This window comes from Meles meles, chromosome 9 (assembly GCF_922984935.1).
Source record: "Meles meles chromosome 9, mMelMel3.1 paternal haplotype, whole genome shotgun sequence".
In the NCBI taxonomy this organism is placed as follows: domain Eukaryota; kingdom Metazoa; phylum Chordata; class Mammalia; order Carnivora; family Mustelidae; genus Meles; species Meles meles.
In genome coordinates this window covers 60,053,304-60,080,246 of record NC_060074.1, presented here as the reverse complement: position 1 = coordinate 60,080,246, position 26,943 = coordinate 60,053,304, and the positions used below count along the sequence as shown (strand labels likewise).

General features: G+C 36.7%; 1 protein-coding gene across 2 annotated transcripts in view; it reads left to right on the top strand.

The window, feature by feature from the left end:
- The window catches only part of KCNH7 (potassium voltage-gated channel subfamily H member 7), a 496,127-nt gene that overhangs the window by 317,006 nt on the left and 152,178 nt on the right, over positions 1–26,943 (top strand). For both annotated transcript variants that reach the window (XM_046018072.1, XM_046018071.1), the window contains exon 3: positions 15,289–15,444. In XM_046018072.1, the coding sequence (XP_045874028.1) occupies positions 15,289–15,444 (156 nt within the window). The remainder of the gene's footprint in view (positions 1–15,288; positions 15,445–26,943) is intronic.

The window sequence follows — 26,943 nt, the reverse complement described above, 5'->3', positions numbered from 1 at the left end:
ATCTGCCATTCTGTAAAAATAGTCTAGGCATTCAAAAAATAAAAATGAAAATCCAAAGTTGTAATGCTCAAACAGGATAGAAAATTTTATGAGACAAGAGGGCTAAGTTACCTGGAGAGATAACTTCAATTTCATTTTTTTTCTGCTTCTATGGCTTTTGTCCCAGGCAGGCCTATGGAGCCTACTTTTAACCCGGTTAAGGCCCGTACTCACTACAGAGCACCCTCAGAAGAGGTCTGAACCACTTTCTGTGATTTGCTTGGTGTTTTAAAATGTTCCTTCACCCTGTGCTGAATGAAGTGGAAGGTATTTCCTAGCATCCTGAAGCTGTGTGCTCAAGTCCAGCCCTGGGAAGACTGCAGAGCTCTGTGTGACCTATAGATGAGTAGGGGGGAAAAGGCCTCACTGTGCTGTATGAAGATGGTGGCATTGAGGTCATTATCCTGACTCACCAACGTACTGGGTGTGTGACTTGGGGGAAGTTGCTTCTTTCCAGGACTCAAGGTCTTCCATAAAATGAGGATATTTACTATAGGTACTCCATTAGGGTTCTTATGAAGATTAAATAAGATCAAGTGTGGGACTCACCATGATAACTGGTCAATAGCAATTGTTTAATAGCAGGTACCTATTTCTTGTTGTTGTTAAAATCAGAAATATGAGGCATGAGGTAATTGAATTGGTTGCCCCAGAGGGGACCACACACCACTCCCTTTGCCCCAGATTCACCATGTTTCTTCATTTCTAGCTCTTTTCCCTCCGCTCCCAATTTCTGCCCATCACAGTCATTTAAGGTCCAGCTGAAAGGTCCAGCCTTTTTCCATGAATGCCTTGTGGCTTGTCCTCTTCTTGGATATAGCACACGCTCATGAGTGGATTCTTTTTTTTTTTTTTTGATGAAAGTTTCCTTTTTTATTTGCGTTTGTAACTCCTACAATTTCTGATCTAGTACCTCGCACATGGTAGGTACCTCACACATTCTTCTTAAAATTTATTGATTTAAAAAATATTTTTACTCATTCTAAGATATGAAATAAACTTGTATTACTTATAACTTATGTTCTTGCTCCAAAGTTGCAAACCTAGTGTGAGCAGAAAATGTATAATTCTTTTCAGCAGTCACAAGTATACCATGAATGGAGCATACCACACATGTGGTATGTGACACATACAGGCTTAGTTAGCAATGACACCCAAACAGTGATGCTTGGGATTCTAATTACGTTTGACCTTGACAGTAGTGTGTAAATACTCTGGAGATGTGCAAATTTGCTCATATTCTGAGTCTGTCCAGTCTGTTAAGTATTAATGCAATTTTACTGAAAAAAATGGTAGTTTAGTGTGATGAGCTTTCTGTAGATATATTTGCAACTTCGTAACATGAGTATGTGTTACAAAAAATTTTGAACCAAATAACCAAATATCTACTTGAGTGTAAAAACCACAAAGTATTAAAAATTGTCACAAATGGGTCCCCAAATTCCTCATTACAAATACAGAGTTGGCTTGCTTGGACATTGACTACAGCACTGTAAGTCAGCCTCAGCTTGTTCTAACACTTACTAGTACCAAGACACTAATTCAATCCGAACAGCTCCAAAATTAAACAAGAACCAAGACTGAGCAGTGGATAATCATAATAGCACATCTCAAGACACGATCTTATTTACTAGCCAGACAAGATGTAGGAGTTTTACTTTTCTAATTTCAATCCCCCAAATAATTTATTAGTGGTTCATAAAGAAAATAGAAAAATAGCTGAACTTGTTTTTTTTTTCAATAATCAAGTTTTTAAGTATGAAAACAACCTAACACCTGAGCATAAATGTTAACAGAAAATGTGTCAATAGGAATGAGTGAGAGTAAACAAATAATTATAAGTTTCATATCCCCATATTTTGAAAATGAGGAGGAATGACTCCTAAGGAAACACAGTGAAAATATTTCCTTGCAGATATCAGAGTTATCTCATGTGATTTCTGGTGCAGAATACGAATGAATTATTGAATTAGGGTTTTTTACATTATAAAACCTAATCTCTGTTAAATAGTAGGACATAGGATATGAAATATTTCTCATATTTAGTGATAACCTTTCGACTTAGAGCTAGGTTATGGGGAAATCATCACCACAAGATACGTGATCAAACATGACAATGCTGTTTTGGCTGAGCTTCTGAACGCTCAGATCAGGACCAATACCAAGCAAAATACATTAAGTAGATGACACTGGCCTTTGCAATTCTCTTTCCCCTCCTGCCTCAGCCTTGTGTTTTCTGCAGTTTCTTCCTCTCCTATAAACAGCTATGGTATATACTTTCTTCCCCCTCAGAAGGATGTCTTTGAAACAGATAGGGAGTGTGACACAACTCAGTGTTTTCCAATGGCTTTGCAAGGAGCTACATATTATTGCAAATTTCTCTAAAATAGTATTTCAGAGTCAAATAAATTTGAGATGTGCGGATTGAATAAACATGCTTATTTTTGCAGCGCTTCTCAAAATTTCTCATGCTATAATGTGCCCCGAGCACCTCCTCTAAGAGGACACTTTCCAAACCGGATTGATTATAGAAAACACTTTTCCAAAATCCCTATTAGCATCTCACTGTATGGGAAACACTGACGTAGGAGAAAGAGTAAATGCTGGAAAGTTCAGAGTTCCAACCTGGTTCTACTACCTACTTCAGAGACTTCTTTAAGATAACGTTTTCTCATGAGAAACACATGGCACATAGAAAACATTCAGAAAATAGTACCATGACTTAATTATGTAGTTGTTAACAGCAGTAGTAAGATAATGTAGGGAGACTGAGGGAGCAGAGCAGAGCACCCTTATTCCTAGAAAGCCGAGGCTGATAGGAAAGGAAAAGCAGTGGAAAGGGCATGGGGCAGCATAGGACTGAATGGAGTAAATGAAATGCCAGGCCGGGCAAGTCCCAGCAAGTGCATGGCAACTTCCTGCCTCTCCTTTGGCAGGAGAAAGGAAGTCTGCCTAATCCGGAGTGCTGCAGAAATGTGCAAGACTTGGGGGGAAAAGGAAGAAAGAGTTTTAGCTCAGGCCGTTACTTATGAAAGATAAAAATCTCTTAGAACACACCTGATTTAAAAATCATGGAATTCAGGGTCTTAGTCTGATGAAGGAATTGGAATCCAAGTATTCCTCCCCAGTCACGGTGAGGGGAAGGAGTGCCCCAAGATCAAGGAAAAGGAAATATGCATGGCTTACTTTTCATCTACATAATAGGGATGATAATGGTGCCATCATCATTTGTAAAAATGCAAGGGATATTAATGCATGTAAAGCCATTAAAATGGTGGCTGGCATCCAATAAATGTTAGCTGTTATTATTACCCTTCTTCCTAACATGTGCTTTCAAATACTAATTATGGTACTCCTAGAGCAAACCCAGAATTAAAGATTGTTTCACACATTCCTGCTATATACCAAATTCCACTGACTGTGGGGCCTGCCCAAATAGGCTGAGCTCTGTTTTTGTTACTTACCTGGTCTGTAGTTTTCTTTTTAGAGGCAATAAGATAGTTTGTAGGGACAAGAGGAACATAGGAAACCAACCCAAGGGCCTGTCACTTCAAAGTTAAGGAGACATATTTTAAGACAGTAGATAATTAAAGGTAGTGGATACTAAAGATAGTAGATAATTAAATTACCAAGCTCCTACCCCATTCCAATGGCCATTTGATGCATTTTATCATCTGAAGACAAGGGATCAAGGTAATCATTTCATCACTGAATTTCCATAAGGAACGTCAAACGATGAACGACACAGTTTTATCATTGAAACTTTGAGGGAAGTTCAACCACCACTTCAAGTTAAGAAATTTATTTTTCCCATACCAGTTAATAATAATAACTTTCATTTACTGCTCAATTTTTATACACCAGATTCCATGCTACCTATTTTACAAGTATTCTCTAATTTCACCTTCCAAACAACACTATGAGGTGAGGCACTTTCCCTTCTTATCCTCATTTTACAGATGAGGAAGCTGAATTTTGGGGAGATTAAGTAACCTGCCCAAGGCCACCCCATGAATAACAGTAGAGCTGGGTTCGTTCAGTTCCAAGGCTCCACAGTGCTCCCTATCCAAGAAATTTACTACTCATTGGCATTGCCTCAGCATTTTCTGAATGTTTAAAATTGTCTAAAATAAGAAATCATTAAAAATAAATTATTCATGCTGTTGACATCTCAGACAGTGCTAATACCATCACCCAAAACGTGAATGTGACAAGAGCTTTGTGTAAATGGGCTAGTTCTTCATTTTTCAAATGAGAGGCGTCTATATAATCCTTCCTGGAAATTGTGCGAAGGTACCGCTAGTCCCATGTTACTCTGTCAACTTCATCAACTATCTAAGTATGTTCATAATTGTTACGATTTCCTTATATCTCTGATTGTGATGCTAAAACTGTATGTGTTGGTAATTATTATGTTGATTTGTTTTTTATAACTCATGTATTGTTAGGTGCACTGCCAAATTTTTGCCAGCTCAGTCTTTTTGTTAATAATGGTTCTGTATAAAATGTCTTTCTTAGCTCACATGACTTCCTCCAATTTGCTTTCACTTAGCTTCCTTTAGATGTAACCATGTGACTGGGGAAATAGAGAAATAGGCAAGTATTGGAATATTTGCCTCCCAGTAAACAGTCCCATTTGACCCAAACCATAAGATCCGCTAAACCATAATCTATTCCATTAGTCTTGTTGATAAATAGTTTGTTTTTGTTTTTTAAGATTTTTATTTATTTATTTGACAGAGAGAGACACAGCGAGAGATGTAACACAAGCAGGGGGAGTGGGAGAGGGAGTATAGGCTCCCTACCGAGCAGGGAGCCCTATGTGGGGCTCAACGCAGAGCTCGATCCCAGGACCTGGGATCATGACCTGAGCCAAAGGCAGCTGCTTGATGACTGAGCCACCCAGGCGCCCCAATAAATAGTTTTTCTAAGTGTACCTTCTGTCTTCAAATAAATAGCACCTATATCTTTTGAACTCATTTCTCTTCCCTAAGGCATCACTAGTACCTAAAACAGCCCATATCCAAAGTGTGAACTAAAATACTACTTTTGAAGATACCCTCAGGATTAAAGCAATTCACTGTACCCACAACCTCAAAAGACTGAATTCCAGGAACATTGAAGACTTTCACAATATGACCTTCTACCCCTCAAAGCCTCCTCCATCACTTCCCATTCCACATGATATGTCCTGGTATACTGTTAGTCTGTTCAGATCAAGTTGCTTAGCAAGCTAAGTGCTTCATGTGTCCATGTCTTTACAGCAGCCAGAGGCTATCACTTCCTTTTTTTTTTTTTTTAATCTATTCAGTGGCTTCCCTTTGTCCGTGGAAGGCATTACAGTGCCCACAAGGGGTTTGTTCTTCTGCTGCTCTCCCCTCTTCCTGCTCTGTTGTTGCTCAGCCCTGGATCTCTCCCCACTTTCCCCTCAGCTTAATCTGTTTTAGCCACACTGACCGTCTGCTCTTCAGCCTTCGGGCCTATCCTAGTAAGCTCAGGCCACCATAAAAAAGTACTACAGACTGGGTGGCTTGATTTATAGAAATACCTTTTCTCACAGTTCTGGAGGCTCAAAGTCCAAGATCAAGGTGCTGTCAGGGTTAGTCCCTGGTGAAAACTCTCTACTTGACTTACGGGTGGCTGTCTTCTCACTCTTTCCTCACATGGCTTTTCCTCTCTGTACACACACTCTTAGTGTCTCTTCTTCTTCTTACAAGGACACCAGTCCTTTTGGGATAGGACCACACCGTTATGACCTCATTTAACCATAATTACCTCCTTGTAAGTCCTGTCTCCAAATACAGTCACACTGGGGTTAGGTCTTCAGTGCATGGATTTGAGAGGATGTAATTCAGCCCCACACCAGGCAGGGTTTTCACATGTGTTGTTACTTCTTTCCCCAGATACCCTCATGATTCAATTCTCAACTTCATCAGTTCTTGATGAACTCTCAGGGAGGCCTTTCCTACTCTACTAAAAGTTACAGACTTTTCCCTATTCCCAGCACTCACTACCCCTTTCCTAATTTTCTCTCTGGTGTTCAATGATACTATCACCCTTCAATCTATTTTGTATTTTACTTATTTATTTCTGTCTCCCCCAACTCCACTAGATCATAAACTACATGATGGGATTTAGCTAAATTTTGTTCTTTGTTGAACCTGTAGCACCTAGAACAGTGCCTGGCACACAGTGGTTTCTGAATAATTAGTTGTTAGAGTGAAATTGGTTTGAATTGTGCATGTTTCTTTTCCATGAAACTTCCTTCTTCTCCAAGTTTACTCCTACTCATCCTGAAAAGCTCAAGCCCCACATTCCCTGGCCTCTTATAAGAGTAACACTTTAGGTATATTCAGTTTCTACACTTACTAATGTGTTAAAAGATTACATTCCCATAAGTTACCATTTGTGAGTACCTACTCTATGCTAGGCACCGAACTCTAAATGCATCCTCTCATTTAGTGCTTCAACTTTAAAAGAGAAGTATGTTCTGAATGTGCAGAGAAAAAGCCAAGACAAGACAAAGAAAAGTGAGATAACTCATCAAGTTTAGAACCTAGGCCTCTCTCTATAACTCAAATCCATTTTCTTAAGACTATAGGCCACTACCCACCACAGTCACAAATGCTGCTCTGGCCTAGCTCAAGGGTCATCTCCTGTGGGCAGCTTTTCACGAACAACTCATTTTCAGGAAGAAAGAAAAGTAGCCAGCAAATATTCACTGAATTCCTGTTATATGTTGAGGCCTGTGTGCATGGATTGATAATATCTTGTCTTTGGGGAGCTTACAGTCTCGTTATAAATGTGCTATAAATGGAACATTTTGACAGCTCAGTTATTCTGCAAACCTAGGGATGCATTCTCAAAACGGATTATGAGTACAAATGAAGTCTGTATGTATTTGCTTTTCTTATCAAGAGTGGGAAAACATTTGTTAAAAATAGTTAAATGGCTAAGGAATGGCCCATGAACTCTCCAATCATAGAAATTTCTTCTAGTTCTGTTTTAGGACTCCATTATGGTCTTCTGTTCTACAGTGTATTGATATCAGCAGGCAATTACTTATATGGTGTGAGTTGAGAGGTATCTGGATGGTCTTATCTATACAACCAAAATATTTCTTTTACATGGAGGCTACATTGGAGTTCATCTTAAGTGTTGTTTTTCACTATTCCCCTTTAAAAAATAATTTCCTAAGACTAGTAATCCATTATGTCCTTAACAATCTTACGTGAAATTAATATATTTCATGATGCTCCTCCTTGATAAGAGCAAGGGCATCATATTTCACCTTGGAGGCCTGGAGAGAGCAGAGGAAGATGTAAGAAGTACTGAAAGAAATAAAAGGAAATATTAGATTAAGAAAAGCCAAGTACAAATTTCACTTGTTTCCTATTTTTGCCTCCCCTTGATTCCACCTGAAGTCATTTGTGCCTGGGTTGCTCTCTTTTTCTAGGAGGTACAATGATCCCCTCTGCCTTTCTTTTTTTTTTTTTTTTTTTAAGATTTTATTTATTTATTTGACAGAGAGAAATCACAACAAGGCAGAGAGAGAGAGGGAAGCAGGCTTCCTGCTGAGCAGAGAGCCTGATGCAGGACTCGATCCCAGGACCCTGAGATCATGACCTGAGCCGAAGGCAGCGGCTTAACCCACTGAGCCACTCAGGCGCCCCCCCACCTCTGCTTTTCTGAAAGGTTTTTCAACTCAAGCTGAACAATGCTGCCTCTTTGATGAGACCTGTGTATCCTGAGGCTGCGATCTTTTGTTTTTCCTCTAAGGCAGGTCTCTAAAGATATTTTTTTAAACACCAAAGTGTCCCCTAGTTTACCAGAAAATAGGAAATCACAAACTTTGAGGCATTCACTAAACCAGTCAGCGCAGAGAGGAATAATCTCCACTTGGTGCCCCAAAATACAAATAGTGTAGATTTTGGTTTTCAGAATGACAAAGATTGGAGGAAATTTACACAGAGAGCCTTGAAAGTTAACTGGAGATCTCTCTGGAGATCCTCTAATAAGAGGCAAAAATGATGGCTCACCTTGTTGAGTTTTGCTCCATGCCAGGTACTATTCTAAGAGCTTTACATGTATATGAGTTTTATCGATCAGTGTAAAGCTTGGATTGTGAACAAAGTGCAGCTTTTGTTTTTCATCATCCCATTTAACTTTATTCACTGGAGTAATTGATCCCTGTCTTCAGATGGTGATTTGGCTTTAAAATTTCAACTCTCAACCAGCTTCAGGTCAGAATGCAATAGAAAGCCAGCTTCAACCTCTTACCATTACCCTCTTCCCACACTCTGGTTGCTCTTTGTTTCCCTCCAAGTAGAAGATGAAAAGGCAAAAAGATTATATATTTTTTCGTTTGTTTGTTTTTTATTTTTTTATTAACATATAATGTATTGTTAGCTCCAGGGGTACAGGTCTGTGAATCGCCAGGTTTACACATTTCATAGCACATACCTTCCCCAATGTCCATAACCCCACCACCCTCTCCCTACCCCCTCCCCTCCCGGCAACCCTCAGTTTGTTTTATGAGATTAAGAGTCTTTTACATTTTATCTCCCTCCCAATCCCATCCTGTTTCATTTATTCTTTTCCTACCCCCCAAGCCCCCCATGTTGCCTCTCAACTTCCTCATGTCAGGGAGATCATATGATAATTATCTCTCTGTGGTTGACTTATTTCACTAAGCATAATACCCTCTAGTTCCATCCACATTGTCACAAATGGCAAGGTTTCATTTCTTTTGATGGCTGCATAGTATTCCATTGTGTGTACACACACACACCCCACATCTTCTTTATCCATTCATCTGTTGATGGACATCTAGGTTCTTTCCATAGTTTGGTTATTGTGAACATTGAAGGCAGAAAGATTATAGAGCAGGACAGTCCATACTTGGCTATTGTATTTGCCTTCTCTGGATCTGGCCGATGGGCAGAGCTGACACTGTCTTTCCTAGATAGGCTCTTCAGAACTCTTGCAGGACTCTGCCTCCCTTCAGGTTCCTTCCCCTGCTGGTTCTCTCCCTGCCTATTTCCTCCTTGGCCTCCAGTGTCTGGTAGTTTGCCATCTCTCGTTCCTCTGCAGTTCCTTCATCCCCATCCCTGGAGGACCCCGTGCCCACTCCTGGTCCAGAAGACTTGACCATGAGGCCCTTCTGCCAACACTTGGTTATACCTGCCTGTCTCAATAATTATTCCCATTATCTCTGCCACAGAAATTGAGAGGTTGTTCCTTTTTGGCCCTCTACACTCTCATGGTTGAGGCCCCACTATGGCCCACCATTCATCCACATAGCTTTCAAATACCAATTCTCCATGTCTCTCATCTTCATAAAACATATTTCAAAGGTCCTAGTGGGGGCCTTTAAAATCCCTTCATTAGGCCTGGCCTTGGAAAGTGGTAGCTTTCTATTCTAATATCACAGTACATGGGTATTAATTCATTTGGTCCCCAGAACAATTCTATGAAGAAAGAATCCCCCTTCATTGTACAGAAGAGTAAACTGAGTTGCTGTGGCATTTCTAAAATCATCCAAGGTTTACCCAGCTATTAAAGGATGGAGCCAGGATTCAGATTCAGACACTCTGATTAGAGAGTGATGCTCTCAAGCAATAGATTATAAACTATTTTCTACAGGTTCAAAACATGGAAAATTAATTAACACTAAAGTCGAGTTGCACTTGACTAAGGAAATAAAAATTAGAAAATTACTGTCTTGTAAATTACTGTTAGACTTTTACTGACCTTACCGAATGGTGGGACTTTATGCAACAAAAATTTGAAATGTAATCAATAAACACATTAATTCCATTTGTGTATAAATATGCTGTAGTGTCTCTCAACCTAAAAAAAATCCAATGTCTGATCACTTCAAAATCTTTTCTAGTTACCAGCCCTGGTTTCTAAATTTTTTTTTAAGATTTTATTTATTTATTTGACAGACAGAGATCACAAGTAGTCAGAGAGGCAGGCAGAGAAAGAGGAAGGGAAGCAGGCTCCCCGCTGAGCAGAGAGCCTGATGTGGGGCTTGATCCCAGGACCCTGGGATCATGACCTGAGCTGAAGGCAGAGGCTTTAACCCACTGAGCCGCCCAGGCGCCCCCCAGCCCTGGTTTCTGATCACATTTTTAGTAAAGCACCTCAAAAGACTTTCCTGTAATTGTGTACAATTCTGTGCTTTTTTTTTCTTTAGAATTTATTTTAAAGTAAGCTCTATAGTCAACGTAGACCTTGAACTCACAGCCCTGAGATCAAGAGTCACCTGCTCTACCAACTGAGCCAGCCAGGCACCCACTGTACACTCCTATTCTTGTTCATTCTTACATGTATTCCAAACAGTTTCCTAGCTCCTAATCTACCTAATCTACTAAAAGAAGTTACCCTTGACTTGATCTTTTCTTAGCCCTCACTGAGCCAATTAGCAAGTTTTTTGTAGTTGATTCATGCCCTCCTCTTGCAATACTTCCTTCTCTTATCCCCCAGTGCACTAGACTCTGGATTTGCTTCCCACTTCCATGTCTCCTCTACAATGTTCTCTGGTTTTTCATCTTCCCTTCTTTGATGCTTTAGTCCCATAATGTTTGGCTCAAAAATCCAACTTCTCTATTTGTTCCCTAGATGACCTTGTACTATCTTTAAATATAATCTATATCCTAATTACTCTCAAGTTCATAGGTCTGGCTTGGATCAATCCCTGAACCAAACTGCAGTGTCCTATACCCAACTGACTTCTAGACATCTGCATTTAGGTATCTAATAAGCAAACACAGACCTAACATAACCCAAACCTATAGATTTACACAACTCCCAGAACCACCTCTTTCCACAGTCCTCCCCATATTAATAAATGAGCATCTCCATTCTTCCAGTTTCTCAACCTCCAAGATTGGACTTGTTTGTGACCCCTCTCATTCCCTCACATGCCATGTATTACACCGCAAGCTCTATAATCCCTACCATGAAAACCATCGCAAACGGACCCTTTCTCACCAGCTTCAGCACCACCCCGGTCCAGACACTCTTCTTGCTTGTCAGTATTAGTGTGATATTTTCCTACTGGCTTCCCCGCTTCTGTGCTGGTATCCCAAGCTATTTTTTACACAGAAGTCAGAGGGGTAGTTTTAAGTCAAGCCATGTCAGCCTCTGCACAAAACCCTTCTTGTGTAACTGAGAGGAAAGTTCCAAATCCATGCATGAGCCTTCTGCATGGTGTGGTTCCCTACTCCTCCTACAACCTTACCTACTTTTCAACCACATCCTCCCAACAACCAACATACTGCACTAGCTACACTGGCTTCCACATTGTTCCTTGAGCTTACAACCCTGCTTTTAACTTAAGACTTTTGTACTTGCGGTTTTCTCTTCCAGCTGCACTCTATCCATGGACGACACAGTGAACTCCATCGCTTCTTTTATGTCTTTGCTTACATGTCATTTCAAAAGAAATGCATTCCCTTACTACTGTTATGATCTATAATCTTATTCTGCTCTCTCTTCCTTCATCATACTTATTTCTACTTCATAAATTAGGTGTCTATTCATTTATATATTATGATGATATAAATTCTTTAAGAACAGAAGCTTTTTTTTTTATTGCTGTTTTTCTCATCACCACCTGAGAACCCAGACCAGTGTGTGACCCAATACTAGGTGCTCAATACACATTTATTGATTTTAGGGGACATACGTATGCCCCGTGAATACAAACAGTAGAATAGATTGCTTGGGTGTCTCAGTTGAGTAAGTGCCTGCCTTCGGCTCAGGTCAAGATCTCAGGGTCTTGGGATCAAGCCCCCATTGGGCTCCTTGCTTTGCGTGGAGCCTGCTTTTCCTTCTCCCTCTGCCTGCAGCTCCCCCTGTGTGTGCTCTGTCAAGTAAATAAAAAAAAAAACAGTAGAATAAAACATCTTTGAAGTAGCTAAAAAGGAGGAGTCCTGGGGCGCCTGGATGGCTCAGCAGGTTAAAGCCTCTGCCTTCAGCTCAGGTCATGATCCCAGGATCCTGGGATCGAGCCCCGCATCAGGCTCTCTGCTTAACTGGGAGCCTGCTTCCTTCTCTCTCTGCCTGCCTCTCTGCCTACTTGTAATCTCTGTCAAATAAATAAATCTTTAAAAAAATAATAAAAATTAAAAAAATATAAAAGGGAGGAGTCCTGGTCTTTTATTTTTAAATGAGAAAGCCAGGAATATACTACCAATTTATTAATAAAACAAAAATTATTCAGATTACCTGAGTTCACAAGCCACAGTTAAAAATTAACATACTAGACATTTTATTATAATGAGCATTATTCTCCTAAGCAGCTTTTCCTGGTTTTGAGAATGTTTTTACTCAGGAGACAAAACAAGGAAATGAACCTGGGTTTAACTAATATTTGTATAATTGCATGCATAATTGTAAAATTATTAGATAATCTTATTGTAAATAAGCTTCTTAACAAACATTATTAATTCCATTTGAATACTGATTCATTTTAACAAGGTGGTTGAACTTTTTCTTTCTAGATTGGTTTTGTTCTCTAATTTACATCTTATTGAGTGTGTCTGTTTTTTTCTTCATTGCTAGATTAGTGTTTACTGGATCGTATTTCCATTTCTCTTTCTCCCAATGTTGCATTCAAGAACAGTATTTAGGAGCACACAGTAATGCCTTCTTAAAATAATCTTACTTTATAAATGTAATACCTTGACAGAACTTGGGAGTTTGCGAATGAGGCAAGCTAAAATGTTTTTGCTCTATAAAATGTATTTGATTCTCCTTCTCTTCTAAATTCCATGTATCTCCTTTCAATATCTGCTTTCCAGGATGCTTTGCAAGATTGATGGAGACATTAAATCCAAAAACTAAAAGAGAAAAAAATGTAAATGTGAATTTTCAGTTGACTTTAGAGGAGATATATTGCTTAATAGAAACACACAGGAAACAATGCTAGTGGGCAGTAAATCCCAGATTAATTACATATATTCAATATGCTATGGAGACAATGCGTGTAACTGAACTTTTTAATAAAGCACTATAGTTTTATGATTTTTAGCACTAGCCAGTAAATTTACAAGCATCAGTTTTGCAATACGTGATTTTGCCCCTATTACCAGAAGCGAAATTACTGTGCTCTATTACCAACCTATTAGATCTCTGTTCCCACATCTTTTATTTATTGATTTCTTAAAAATCTGTGCTTTATATCTTGTGGTACAATCAGCAATACACTTCAATTGTTGGAAGATTTGAAACTGCTAAGTAACAAATCTGTGAATGCACAATGATATTCTAAATGATCCAAGAAATGTCATTTTAAGTGGTTAAATCAATATGAATTTTGGTTCATTAGCAGAATACACAATGGCTATTTCTAGCATCTTCTCAGTCTCTCTGTTTAGCCAGTTTGTATTGTAATGCCTGGCCTGAAGCAATTCTATTTTTAGTTCTAATGGAACAGTCTTAAATTGCTTATTTTCTGTTTACTAAAGTCATCCTGTTTGTTACCATGGAAACTATGACAAGTCTTCTAGCTAACTATTTTATTAAATGAATCAAAGATATAGCTGAAGACTGTGAAGGTGCAGCATGTCATTCTTAAGACATATTTTTCAACATCTGTAAAACCATGGCCATATTTATAGAAAATACGAGATTAATTATAAATAAGGTCTTCTACATTTCAAATCTGGCAGGCTATTGACATTTAAAAATCTGTATCATAACTAGCACATAGACATCCCCAATTTACCAAGAGTCCATGCTCTAAAAGCGTTTTTGTAAGTCAGTTCCTTAGAAATTAGAACATGTTCACTCATACAAACAATTTCGTAAATAGTAAGTAGATCTCTAGGCCCGCCCTCAAAAGCTCTTCCACCTGTGATGTCTCGGTCTATAGCAATATTAGCAATAGTCTTTGTTCTCAGCTCTGGAAGTAGGAGCCATGTTTTAGGGATGAGAAAAGAGCAAAGAATTTTCTCACACTTACTTTGTTTTTAATAGTTATAGCATGCATAGGACACCATTTTGGAATACTAGTATCCACTGGTCTTAGGGATGTTGGGCTTCCAACTACATTCTTCTGTTATTTGACAATGCCCCTGGCCTCAGGCTCCTAGTCTCTCTCTTTCTCACAGCTTCCCCTGTACCCAGGTCCAGCTTGCTCCCAACCTGCTCCTCTCTCTGCACTGAACCACCATTTTTCTCAAGATTCACAATGATTCCAGCTAGTCAAAAAAAGTCAAAAAATTCTCTATTGTCTGACTACTTGAGAACTTTTCCTGAAGTTTTGCATTTTAAAAATAAAATACTTTTGAACCCAAACAAATCCCTAACCTGAGGTTTCCATTACCATGACTAAAAAAAAAGAAATATCCAGAGGGTAAAGATGTAAGCTGCTTTAAGGAAATACTTAGTTCTAGAAATCAGGTTCAAGAAGTCAGTCAGAAGTCAATTGATTTAAAAGAAATCAACATCTTGACAGAATTCTCTAAATCTTGGATCTTGAATTTTCTGTTAGATGATGGATGACAGTAGTTAATTGTAAACTGAGTCATCCTTTTGTTCTTATTTCCAGAAAAGTCTAATAAAATATATCTTATTAGCCCCACAATTTTGCTTTAAAAAGAATATCATCTTTTTGGTTAAGGAATTAAATTAACACAGTAATATATACAAAATATTGTTCTTATTTTCTAACAGATTACATACCAAATAAAATCATTATAATTTGGGCACTGTGAATTTTGCAGATAAAAAGAAAAGAAGTATTGGAATATATACAGAGTCAATAACTTACTATTTTCTATCCAGGAAATTAAAAGAAAAAAAAAAAAGAAATAACTTAGCACTAAAATCAAGATGACACAAATGAGTTATCTTTCCGTTCATATAGCTATATTTTATACAAATTCAGAATTAACCAAAATATATATAAGAAGCCTGAATTTTTCTACAAAGTTAAAGAATATGCTTTTTCCCCTATACTATTACATGGTAGGTGTGGAGACAAATGAGATTTAATGTTCTGTTTTTCCATAAGGAAGTACCCAAATTTACCTTTGAGGTCTTTATGGCAACATTTGTACATTTTTATGTAAATAAACATACAATGAAATAGAAAATAAAAGTCAAATTATTTTTCTTAAATTTTAATAGTCATTTATAATAGAAAATTCTAAAGGTTTATTATAATTTTAATATTACTAACACTTCAAAATGAAAGCATGTTTTTGACCTAACATTCATTTTTCATCTCCTTAGGGTCCACTTTCATTTGTAACACTCACATAATTCCAGTGAAAAACCAAGAGGGCGTGGCTATGATGTTCATCATTAATTTTGAATATGTGACAGATGAAGAAAACGCTGCCTCCCCAGAGAGGGTAAACCCAATATTACCAGTCAAAACTGTAAACCGTAAGTAAAAGACAGCATGTACATAATGCTGTTGATATTCTGCTACTGATATTACTGCTACTAGTGATTTTAATACATTCTTCATTTGAGTGTGTTTTCAAAATACATTTCCATTATAAGTAAAATAATTTTGTAATTTAAAAAAGCCATAGCTGCCATTACCCTCTGGTGCCTTACAGAATTGATCAGTTGCTTTTACAGCCATTTGACTTGGTTATACTGTTGTTAATCCAGTCCCCTACAGGGACCTAGAGGTTGTTTCCAAATTTTGGGCATTACAAACAATGCCAGAATGAATTGAGTACCTGTATGTATATTTTGGGAAAATTATTTTCAGGGGAAGAGTTGATAAGTGGGATTTCTGGGTCAAAATGCATATGCAATTTTTTAAAATACTACTAAACTCCCCTCCATACGGTTTGAACCATTTTACACTACCATCAACAATGTAATAGATCTTTCTGCCAAAGCCATGTTAACAGAATGAGTCAGTCTTCTCCATAATTGTCATTATGATAGGTGAGAAGTAGTACCTCAGTTAGTTCTAGTTTACATTTCTTTTATTATGAATGAGGTTCAGATATTTAAGCATTAGGACATTTCTTTTTCTGTCAACTGTCCATTTCTTACATACATTTTTTTTTTGTCTTTTTTTTTCAAGTGGTAAAATCAGTGGCACATCTCTTCCCAGCAAATATTTTTTGGTCTTTTTCCTGATTTTTGTCATGCAAAGGTTTTGTTGTTGTTTGTTTACAGTGCAGCTAAATTTATCAATCATTTCCTTCGTTGATTCTGAATTTTTTAATCACTATTAGAAAAACTTTTACCATTCCAAGGTTGTAAAAATTATTTTCTTAGAACTTGTATAGCTTTAGAATCTCTGTTACATTTTAAGTTTAGCTTGGTTTATATTCATACACACACACACACATACACACACACACACACCCCTTGGTTTAGCAAGGTATATGTTTAATTTATCATTTTATCAACAACTCTCCAGTTGTTCTAACATCATTTATTATAAAGTCTATCTTTTCATCAATAACTTGAGATGCTACCATTATCACATACTAAGCTTCCTTATGTGCTTGAGTGTATTTCTGGACTTCCGATTCTGTTTCATTAGCTTATTTATCATTCAGAATCACACTGTTTTAAATATACAATGAATCTCTGATATGACATGCTCCCTTTGACACTAATTTTCAAGGGTTTGACGTTTTTTCTTGCTATAACGTCCTATATGAACTTTAGAAACGACTTGTTCGATAAGGAAAAAAATTTTGCTAGATTTGCATAAAGTTTATAAATTAATTTGAGGAATATTAACATCTTTATGATGTTGAGTCATTCTACACAAGAATATTATATGTATTTTCATTTTTAAATCTAGTTTTTGTCTTTCAGGAGTGTTCACAATGTTTTCTTACTCTTTAGTTTGCTACTTGGCATTTAACTTTTTGTTATTGTTGAGATTATAAATAGGATCTTCTCTTTCATTATATCCAGATCATTTTTAAGGCTAGTGATTTTTTTCTGAGTATGTTAATTTTATATCCCACTATCTGTGAGTTTTCTTAGTTTCCAGTGGTTTATACATTGACTCTCATGAATTTTTCAAGTGTCTTATTATCTCAAATAGAGATTATTTTACATATTCCTTTCCAATTCTTATACCTCTAATAGTTTTCTCTTGTTCTTTTGTGCTAGCTATTACCTCCAACATATTATTAAAAAGAAATTGATGGTAAACAGCATGCCTTGTTCCTGGTTTTTGTGTGAATGGCAAGTGTTTTTCATTAATTCAAATGATAGCATTTGGGTTGAGTTGTATGTGTTTTATACTTTTAAAGCTTTCTATTAACTTATATTTATTAAGAATGGGGCATCTGTGGAAATGGGTATGCTATTCTATTTATTTTTATGATATATTTTACTAATGGTCTTACTAACATCTCTGAAAGGAGTCACATATGGTCATGATGTATTTCATTTTCTATTACGCTGTTGGACTCTCTTTATCTAAAATTAATGTAGGATTTTTTACATCAGTATTCATTAGGGAGACTGATCTGCAATTTGTGTGTGTGTGTTTATATGTGTAATTTCATCAGGTATTGGTATCAATGTTATAATTCCTTCAGAGAATAATTTGGAAATTCTTTTCTATTTTTCATGCTAAAGAACTATCAAATAGTTTGGGGATTATCTGAACTTTAAAAGTTAAGAACGATTCCCCTGTGAAATCATCCAAGTCTGATATTTATTTGTGGAGTAGCTTTTTGACAAATTTCTTTCTTTTTTCTGCAGAGATTGGGCTATTCAAGTTGCCCCTTGTCTCTCTCAACTAGTACCAGTTTTGCTAAGTGTTATTTCTCAGACTTTTATTAGATTTTAAAAATTTATTTTAATAGTATTCTGCAAAGTAGTCTTTTATGATTTTTAAAAGATTTTCCCAGTTCTATTTCCTTGTTATATATTTAAACGACTTTTTAGTCATTCTTTGTTTTAGTTGTATTTTTTAATATATTCCAGAGTTAGGTTTTCCTTTGTTTCTTATAAGAAAAAATAGTACTTTTCTTTTAATTTATAATTAAAATAGGTAATTATACTTACTGATATAACTACTATGTTTTTTCTTAGTACTAACATATTCTATGTTGAATATACTCTCTTAAAGCATGTCATTATGTTACGTTCTCTTTGTTTTTTTATAAACATTAACTGTGTGGTTTTGGGTTTGTTTTATCCTGTTATTGTTTTTGTTTGGTGTTTGAAAATATTTATATTTTTTTCTAGTAGCTGTCTTTATAGAAAATTTTATATAATGTCCTTAATCTCTCGTTTTCCTCAGTGTATTTTGATTTAGTACGAGCAAGAATAAAATTAGCCTGTAATATCAGGGAGATCATATGATAGTTGTCTTTCTCCGATTGACTTATTTCACTAAGCATGATATGCTCTAGTTCCATCCACGTCGTGGCAAATGGCAAGATTTCATTTCTTTTGATGGCTGCATAGTATTCCATTCTGTATATATACCACATCTTCTTTATCCATTCATCTGTTGATGGACATCTAGGTTCTTTCCATAGTCTGGCTATTGTAGACATTGCTGCTATAAACATTCGGGTACATGTGCCCCTTCGGATCACTATGTTTGTATCTTTAGGGTAAATACCCAGTAGTGCAATTGCTGGGTCATAGGGTAGTTCTATTTTCAACATTTTGAGGAACCTCCATGCTGTTTTCCAGAGTGGTTGCATGGAGAAGCAACATGGGGGGGTAGGGGGATAGGAGAAGAATAAATGAAACAAGATGGGATGGGGAGGGAGATAAACCATAAATGACTCTTAATCTCACAAAACAAACTGGGGGTTGCTGGGGGGAGGTGGGATTGGGAGAGGGGGAGCGGGCTATGGACATTGGGGAGGGGAGGCGAACCATAAGAGACTATGGACTCTGAAAAACAACCTGAGGGTTTTGAAGGGTCAGGGGTGGGAGGTTGGGGGAACAGGTGGTGGGTAATGGGGAGGGCACGTTTTGCATGGAGCACTGGGTGTTGTGCAAAAAGAATGAATACTGTTACACTGAAAAAATAAATAAAATGGAAAAAAACACACACACACACACACACACAAAAGAATTCAATCCAAAGTAAGGCAAAAAAAAAAAAAAAATTAGCCTGTAATTCTTTTCCTCCCCTTTCCACCATGCAATTTTAGTTAATAATATCTGCTCTAGTTCTTATCTTTGCACTCCTAAGAATGGTTTTCTGCCATTCAGTTGGTCAATTTAAGTTATATTATTTCATTCCTAATTTTTATCAATGAGGTCCTTGATGAGCTTATTCTGTATTTCGTTCTCCTTCTCCTTTGTTGTTGTTGTTACAGTATTTCTAGTTTGTCAGAGACTTTTGTTTTGGTATTAAATTTCTAGTGAAATATATTCAATCCTCAGCACGAGTCTTTACCCCCCACCCCAAAGAAGTAATGTTTTCTAAGGCTGCTAACTGAGGTCTTGTGCACTTTTCAAGTCACTTTTTATAGTCTCTTTATTACCCAGTGCTCTGACCATTCAGTTCACATATCTGCTCTCAACATTTCTTATATAGTGTATATATAACACTTTTCTCTTTTCCTCTGTGGGTAAACCATATTTGATAATTTTCCATCACTCTAAGGAGACCTTTGTATTCCCCCTTTCTTCACCAAGTTTCTGTGTAACTCTAGTGTAGTGTGCTTTCCTGAACCAATTCTGCTGGTCTTCGGAATTTATTTCCCTGCCTATATGGAAATTAAATTGTGTAATGTCTCTGTCTCTAATTACTCTTTAGGCATAGTTTATGGATATTTTTACTTGTCTCATATATTGATCTCTGTGGTTTTTGGAAGATCCATGAGGAAATTGGAATTTAGGTATCTGTTATTGTCTGTGGGTAGCTGGAAACCTTGTCACAATACCTTAATATTTGGAAAAAAGAAATTGTTATCCTGTATATAAATTCAGATAGCAAAGTACATCATTAAATCTAAGTTGAATACTAAATCAAATGCATAGCAGCTGAGAATTTTTCATAGAATCGGTTACTTCCTTAGGTATGTCCAAATGACAGTACAATATTCTGTTAAGCCAATATTGGGAGAACTATATCAATGCAACATGATTCTAATACACTAAATATCTTGCTCTGGACAATATCTCACTCGGGGAAAACTCACCAATATGTCAGTCTCCCAAGTGACATATTTAAAAACAAAATTGAAGTACTTTAAAAGAATTATTGTAATACCAAACTCTTGTTCCTTTAAGTTGATGACTATTTTTATTTCTTTATATTTCCCACTAACCAGTTAAATCATTATTGAATGATTCCTGGGAGTGTACTTTAGGTAATGTCAGCCTGTATCTTGGTCATGAACATCAGTAAGATCTTTTGTTTTGGGGGATGCCTGATTTTATTTCTTCATTGTCTTCACAAATTCTTCATTTTCCCATAAAACAGTTATTTTGCATGGTACAGCAATTGAATAGAACTGAAAAAAGGAGTTGTGCAACAGCAGCATAGCAAAAAAAAGGGGGGGGGGCAATTTTTAAAAAATCAAAGTATTCATTTCAAACTGAAATACAAATGGGAAACTGAAACTTTGATTCCTTGAATGGAAGATAATCTATACAGTAGCTTCACAGGATGTAACACATAACCTATGCAATTTTACACTGTGATTAAAATAGCATCTCATGTGTAAGCCATAGCAAATTCAGTAGGATTGCTTTTTATTTTGTGATTATGAGTGGTTTCCCTACACTGCAGCTGTCACTCCTATACAGAGTCATTGGGGAAAGTATAAATATGCAGATAAAATCGTTTCCAGAACATTACAAAGGACCATTGTTTACAACCAGTATATTAGATTTGATTATACCCTTCTGTCATTTCATGCTCTGGAATTTCCTTGACTTGATGTCAATTTTTGAAGCGTTGATTGTTAAATTGATCAGAAAAGTTAGAGAGACAAATTACACTTGGTAGCTTCTGATACTATCCAAATTCTGCTTTGTATTATTTCTGATTGTGGGAAAAATCCTGATTTTTTTTCCCTTAAAGTACAATTTTACTCCCTGTGTAAAATAATGGTATTAGCTATTTCAAACATTGGTGTTCCAGTGGTGACCATCAAACCAAACAAAAAAAGAAATAAAAGTAAATCAAATCTAGTACACTTTTTTAAAAGGCCTAATTTCTTATCTAAATAAGAAATATGTAAGTGTGTCAGGGTGGGTGTGTGTGCAAGACCCCAAGAGTCAGGATTTAAGTGAGAGTAATGGAGAAAAGTCTATTGTTTGTTTGAGAAGATGTGGGTTTCTGTAAATGTAACTGCCTCTCCTGGAGTGAAGACAAAATAAAGAGAAAAATGTGAAGTGACAACACAAGAAATACAGACAAGAAGAAAGTGAAATATTAAATTGAGAAATAATAGAAAAGAAACTAAATGCACAGTACAGATGTATCACAAAAAGGAACTATGATAAATTGGACTGAGAAAATTCTAGAGATTTGTTTTGCATCAAATAAAGTGGTGAATCCTTTCTCAATACAAATATCTAATTTCTGGGTCAGGAACCTTACACAACTAAAGTGAGCAGCTTTCTCTGGGAAAAACTGATTTCTCACAAACTTATTCTCTGTTGAAGATATAGAACAAGCCACAAATAGGTGTCTTATGTCCCCTGCCATGAAGCAAGTACAGAAGAGAGTATTATATTGATAAATCTATCAAATTGATAAATACTGCATAATTGAGTCAATTAATTGCTACATAAAAATATAAATGCCAAATAAAATATATAATTAAGCCTTTTCTCATTGATGGTTTCTTTAAAAACCCTAATGTCTGAAGAATGGAAACAATATCCAATGAAAGAGAAAATTGCACTTTTCCTACCAACTAAAGGGACCGCATCTAAAAGAACTAATGGAATATGGGGGAAGTGCAGGGTTTTTTTCTATTCTTGTATCTGTTGCTATGAAATATTTGCACAATGTGGAAGATAACCAAATTATGTGTTTTTGCTAATCAAGTTTAAGAGACTTTCACTTTATTATTTTAAGTAAAATATATTTAAGCTTCATATTAAATTATTTATAAGTATATTTGAATTTTATATATCTTCTATTTTATGGTAGAGGTCTAGGATCACCAGTCTGACCCTTTCATGCACACACACACACACACACACACACATTTTGTTTGTTAAAAAATTTTCATGGGAGGGGCACCGGGGTGGCTCAGTGGGTTAAGCCTCTGCCTTCGGCTCAGGTCATGATCCCGGGGTCCTGGGATAGAGCCCCTCATTGAGCCCCACATCAGGCTCTCTGCTCAGCAGGGAACCTGCTTCCTCCTCTCTCTCTGCCTGCCTCTCTGCCTACTTGTGATCTCTCTCTCTGTCAAATAAATAAATAAAATCTTTAAAAAAAATGTCATGAGATTTATGGGGAACCTCAATTAAACAAAAATTTCTTGGTATAACAATATACATCCAAACAGAAAACGAATGCATTACATGTTTTTATCTTATTTTAAAATGGAAGAGTTAGTTTGAGTCACTATAAAAGTTGATCTTAAGCTCATATCCCCACGTAAACTTTAACTAATAACATTTTCACTCTCCTTATATTAGTTTAAGATAGTTTTTGTTTAAATTTAAGTCTAGTTAATTTACTCTTGCCATCACTGTCAAAAATCTATGAAATAGTCTCATTCTACCAAACTTGAAATATTTCTCACAAGAAAACAGACCCACATTGTTTCTTTTATTTATAGAAAAACTATGAACTTTATTAATTTATAAATGATTATACTACAAGTCACAATGAGTACTGTTGGTATAAGTTAATTAATGTTTACATAAAACTATATAGGTAAATTTTAAATGAAACTAAATGTAAAAATATAATAAAGTTAAATTTTTATAGTCTCTTGTCCTTACAGTTCTTTTCAAAAGTGAACATTTTAATCTAATTTAATCTTATTAAGGTATGACAAAGGAGATTCCATTATCTTTGAAATGATTAGAATTGTTGTCTCCAAATCAAAGGAGAATTTCTACTTTTATGCTTATTCAAATAAAAGTTTGAATTACTCTAAAAGCTTTGACTGAAGCTAAGTCTATACATGCAAACTACAGCTGGTAATTTAGGCAATTATCTAACTAATTTAAACCACTAAAAATATATTCATATGCTTTGAACCCAACTATTCTGAATAATTGACACATTAAAATACATATTTGCCTGAATAGCTACATTACTCCCTTAAATTTGCATCTCAGTTTTCAGACCTCACACTAAGGAACAAAGAAATTTTCTATATCCTGGATTATAAAAGGGTATTCAGAGTATTTTCACCATTCTCCACTAGGGCTGAAAGTTATTCTTTAATTCAAAGATGAAGAGCTGCAGTAGTAACATAGAGTTTCCCCCTCAGTGAGCATTACTATAGAAAAATCTATTATTCACATGAATTTAATTAACGGTTTTACAACGCAACAAATATTTACTATTATCATAGGTTTGGAAGTTTCCTCTTTTTAAAGATTGAATTTGATCTAGAAAGGAAACTATGACATGATTGCTAAAAGAAATCTGGGAGAAGTTCAGTTACAAGTTGCAATCAACTTTATTTCTGTTTCCCCCCCTAGAATTTGGGCAAAGTACATATTTCTAAAATCAGGACAATTGTTGGTAGTTGAAAAAAATTATATTTTATCTCTCTATTAACAATGAATCCTAATGACTGTCTAAATCAGCATATCCATGCCAGAAAGCCCTCATGTGCATACATTTGGAAACATTTGTTACCTAGCAACACCTAAATCAGGGATAGTCCCTATTCATACTGCATTTGGGCAACTGGTTCCTGTACCATTTGCATTTGGAATGCTCCATCAAGGGAATCCCTGTCAGTGTGATGAGTATATGGTCATCCCAGATCAATTTGGGTTAAGATGTTCTTTTTTTTTTTTTTTTATTTGTTCATTTATTTTTTTTTTAAGATTTTATTTATTTATTTGATAGAGAGAGAAAGGGAACACAAACGGGGGGAGTGAGAGAGGGATAAGCAGGGGCCCAGTTGAGTAGGCAGCAGGATGCAGAGCTCAGTCCCAAGACTCTGGAATCATGACCTGAGCTGAAGGCAGACGCTTAACAACTGAGCCACCCAGGCCCCCCTAGGTTAAGATGTTCTTATGCTCACACAATTTGAATGGCTTCTTTGACTTGGCATTTGGGAAAGGAAGAAATCTATTGAAGAGAAACACAATAATGGTATTGATAAATGAAACAGTCATATATTAAGTAGTTACCACATAAACACCTTATTAGGTAAATATACTTCTGGTGGTGTTTGTTTTCATTTCCAATCCCTCTCCACTGAGATATTTTAACCTTGGGTAGCTAAAAGCAGCCAAACTCCCTGTCCTGTTTTCTGTCTGATATCCCCTATCCCAAACCTCTCTTTTCTGCTTCTTTGCTTTCACAATGATCTGGCCAGGGTGGAAGCAGTGTCTCTCAGACATCATCAACATTCATGAACCTGTTCCAGAAGTTCTCTGCTGCAGCTGCAGCTCCCAGACAGTAATTGCTGTCCAACTGCTACTGCAGCACTAACCTCCCCCACTTCCACCCATGTATGCCATGCCCGAGTGGGTCAGGACTCACATTGCTTCAAGATCCTAATTTGGTTTTACACTTACCGCCTTATTCCAAGCTGCTGCTTTTTCTTTGGTATCTCTCATCCTAGGAAATCTCCCAGGAGTCTTTGCCTTTCAAGGTATTACTGACCACATCTGCTCATTTAAAAAGTACCAAATTTACCTTCAGATTTACTGAATGGATGGACTTCCTGGTGGTCTTTTCCTACAGTGTGTAGGACCACACTGGCTGTATTGCCTGTTCATCACCCACAGTTCAGGTTAATCAAGTCAGCCCTGAGTTCACACTGAGTGATCCTTTTTCCCAGTCTAACTGCCAACTGCTGTCTTCTTTGACAATATTATGGGTTGTTCTAGCAGCCTGTGGGCAGTATCATATACTCATTACACACTTAGGAGTAGTAAAGATTCATCTCCTTGCAGGGTGCCTCTATGGAAATTTCTCCCTAAAAAGACAAGGCAGATATGTCAATTATCTTCCCTGCTTCTCCCATCAAATTCGATCTGTTGGTCTCTCTGACTCAGAGATTAAAGTCCTATTTCTCTGCACATCCAGAGCTATTTGGCTGGAGAAAATCTCAGTGATTTTTAAGGCTTGCAATTTAAGTGTCTGATGTGTGAATACCATGATTTTAGAAAGGCACATAGACAATAACTCACAAATCCTTATTTTGTGTGATAATCGCTGAGAGTAGACTTAATTTAGATCATAGGATTTTTTTCCCAGACCAAAATCTGGCTATTGTCCTTTTCTGTTCATTTTCTGCACTGTGGATACTATGCTACTCAGCCAGACACGCTCCTCATCCTGCTGCTGGGAATATTGGCTACTGAGTGTCCATAGCTCTGCTCCTCATTGAGAATTGTAGTCAAAGACAGGGAGCTGCCTTTCATAGGTTATGGACCTTCTCATGGGGTAGCATGAGACTAGCTGATGCAGGGAGACAAAGGCCAGATACCATGACTTGAATTCGGCATCACTCTGAAGGCCAGAGCTCCCAGGAGAGTCAACAGAAGCTCCCATCACATTTGCATAAGAGTTTAACTTCTCTGCCCAATCCTGTCTTCTGCCTTTTCCTCAGGAGTATCTCCTGAGAACACTCCTCAGAAAACTTTTTGCACAGATCTTTCTCAGGATCTGACCTCCCATCACCTCTACTCCTTTGTGAGATGAAATATCTCTGCTCAAGGTCTTCATAATATACCCATTCCCTTCACCCATGTGCGTGTCCCCTCTTGATACCCCACTATATCCTAGAGCTTTCATGACTGCTTGAACTAAAGTTTCTCTCTACTTTTTAGTCCATAATTCAATGGAAAGCGAAGCAAGAATAAATTGCTTCTGGTTTATATTTCATAGTAAAATTATTAGATAATTGAAGTTCTAAGAGTTTGCAGAAATGAAGAGAAGTTGAACTAAGGGAATGATTGGGAATTTGTAATTATGAGGAAATTCAATGACTAGAAATATATGGAGGACTTTTTGGAAATACTTGTTTTCTTTTTTTTTTTAAGATTTTATTTATTTATTTGACAGAGAGATCACAAGTAGGCAGAGAGGCTGGCAGAGAAAGAGGGGGACGCAGGTTCGCTGCTGAGCAGAGAGCCCGATTCAGGGCTGGATCCCAGGACCCTGAGATCATGACCTGAGCTGAAGGCAGAGGCTTAACCCACTGAGCCACCCAGGTGTCCCAATGTTTGTTTTTTCTGAAAAAAATATTATTTCTAATATTCCTGAATCAATTCTTAAATTAGAAATATTGTTTTCTTCCAAATTCAAGTAGATAAGAACCAGCTCCCAGAGAAGATAAGACAGAAAGAGAGAAATAGCAGTTCACATTGATGAGGTCTTTTCCATTCTGAAAAGTTTAGTAAAACTATATTCTAAAGTCCCATTACCATAGGAGATCGGGTAGAAATGCAGCTGTGATCATTATAATTTTGTGAAAACTATGATTAGTGTATATATGTAAAGAAACTCAGAACTGGAAGGAATGTTAAGAGTCAGCTAATCCCAGGGAACCCCTGGAAAGGTTAGTACAAGGGTTTTCCTTGGGGGAGAGGGATTTTGTTATTCATTCTCTGATATCAAAAACAAAATTGTGTGTATGCATTTATCTATATTTATTTAGGAGAGAGTTATGATTCTCATTAGTTCCTCAACATGGATATTTTTATCCATATCTATATCTATCTATAGATATATAGATAGATATAGATATATAGATATAGACAGAGATAGAGATAGAGATAGAGATAGAGATTGGAGTCACAATTCCAGAC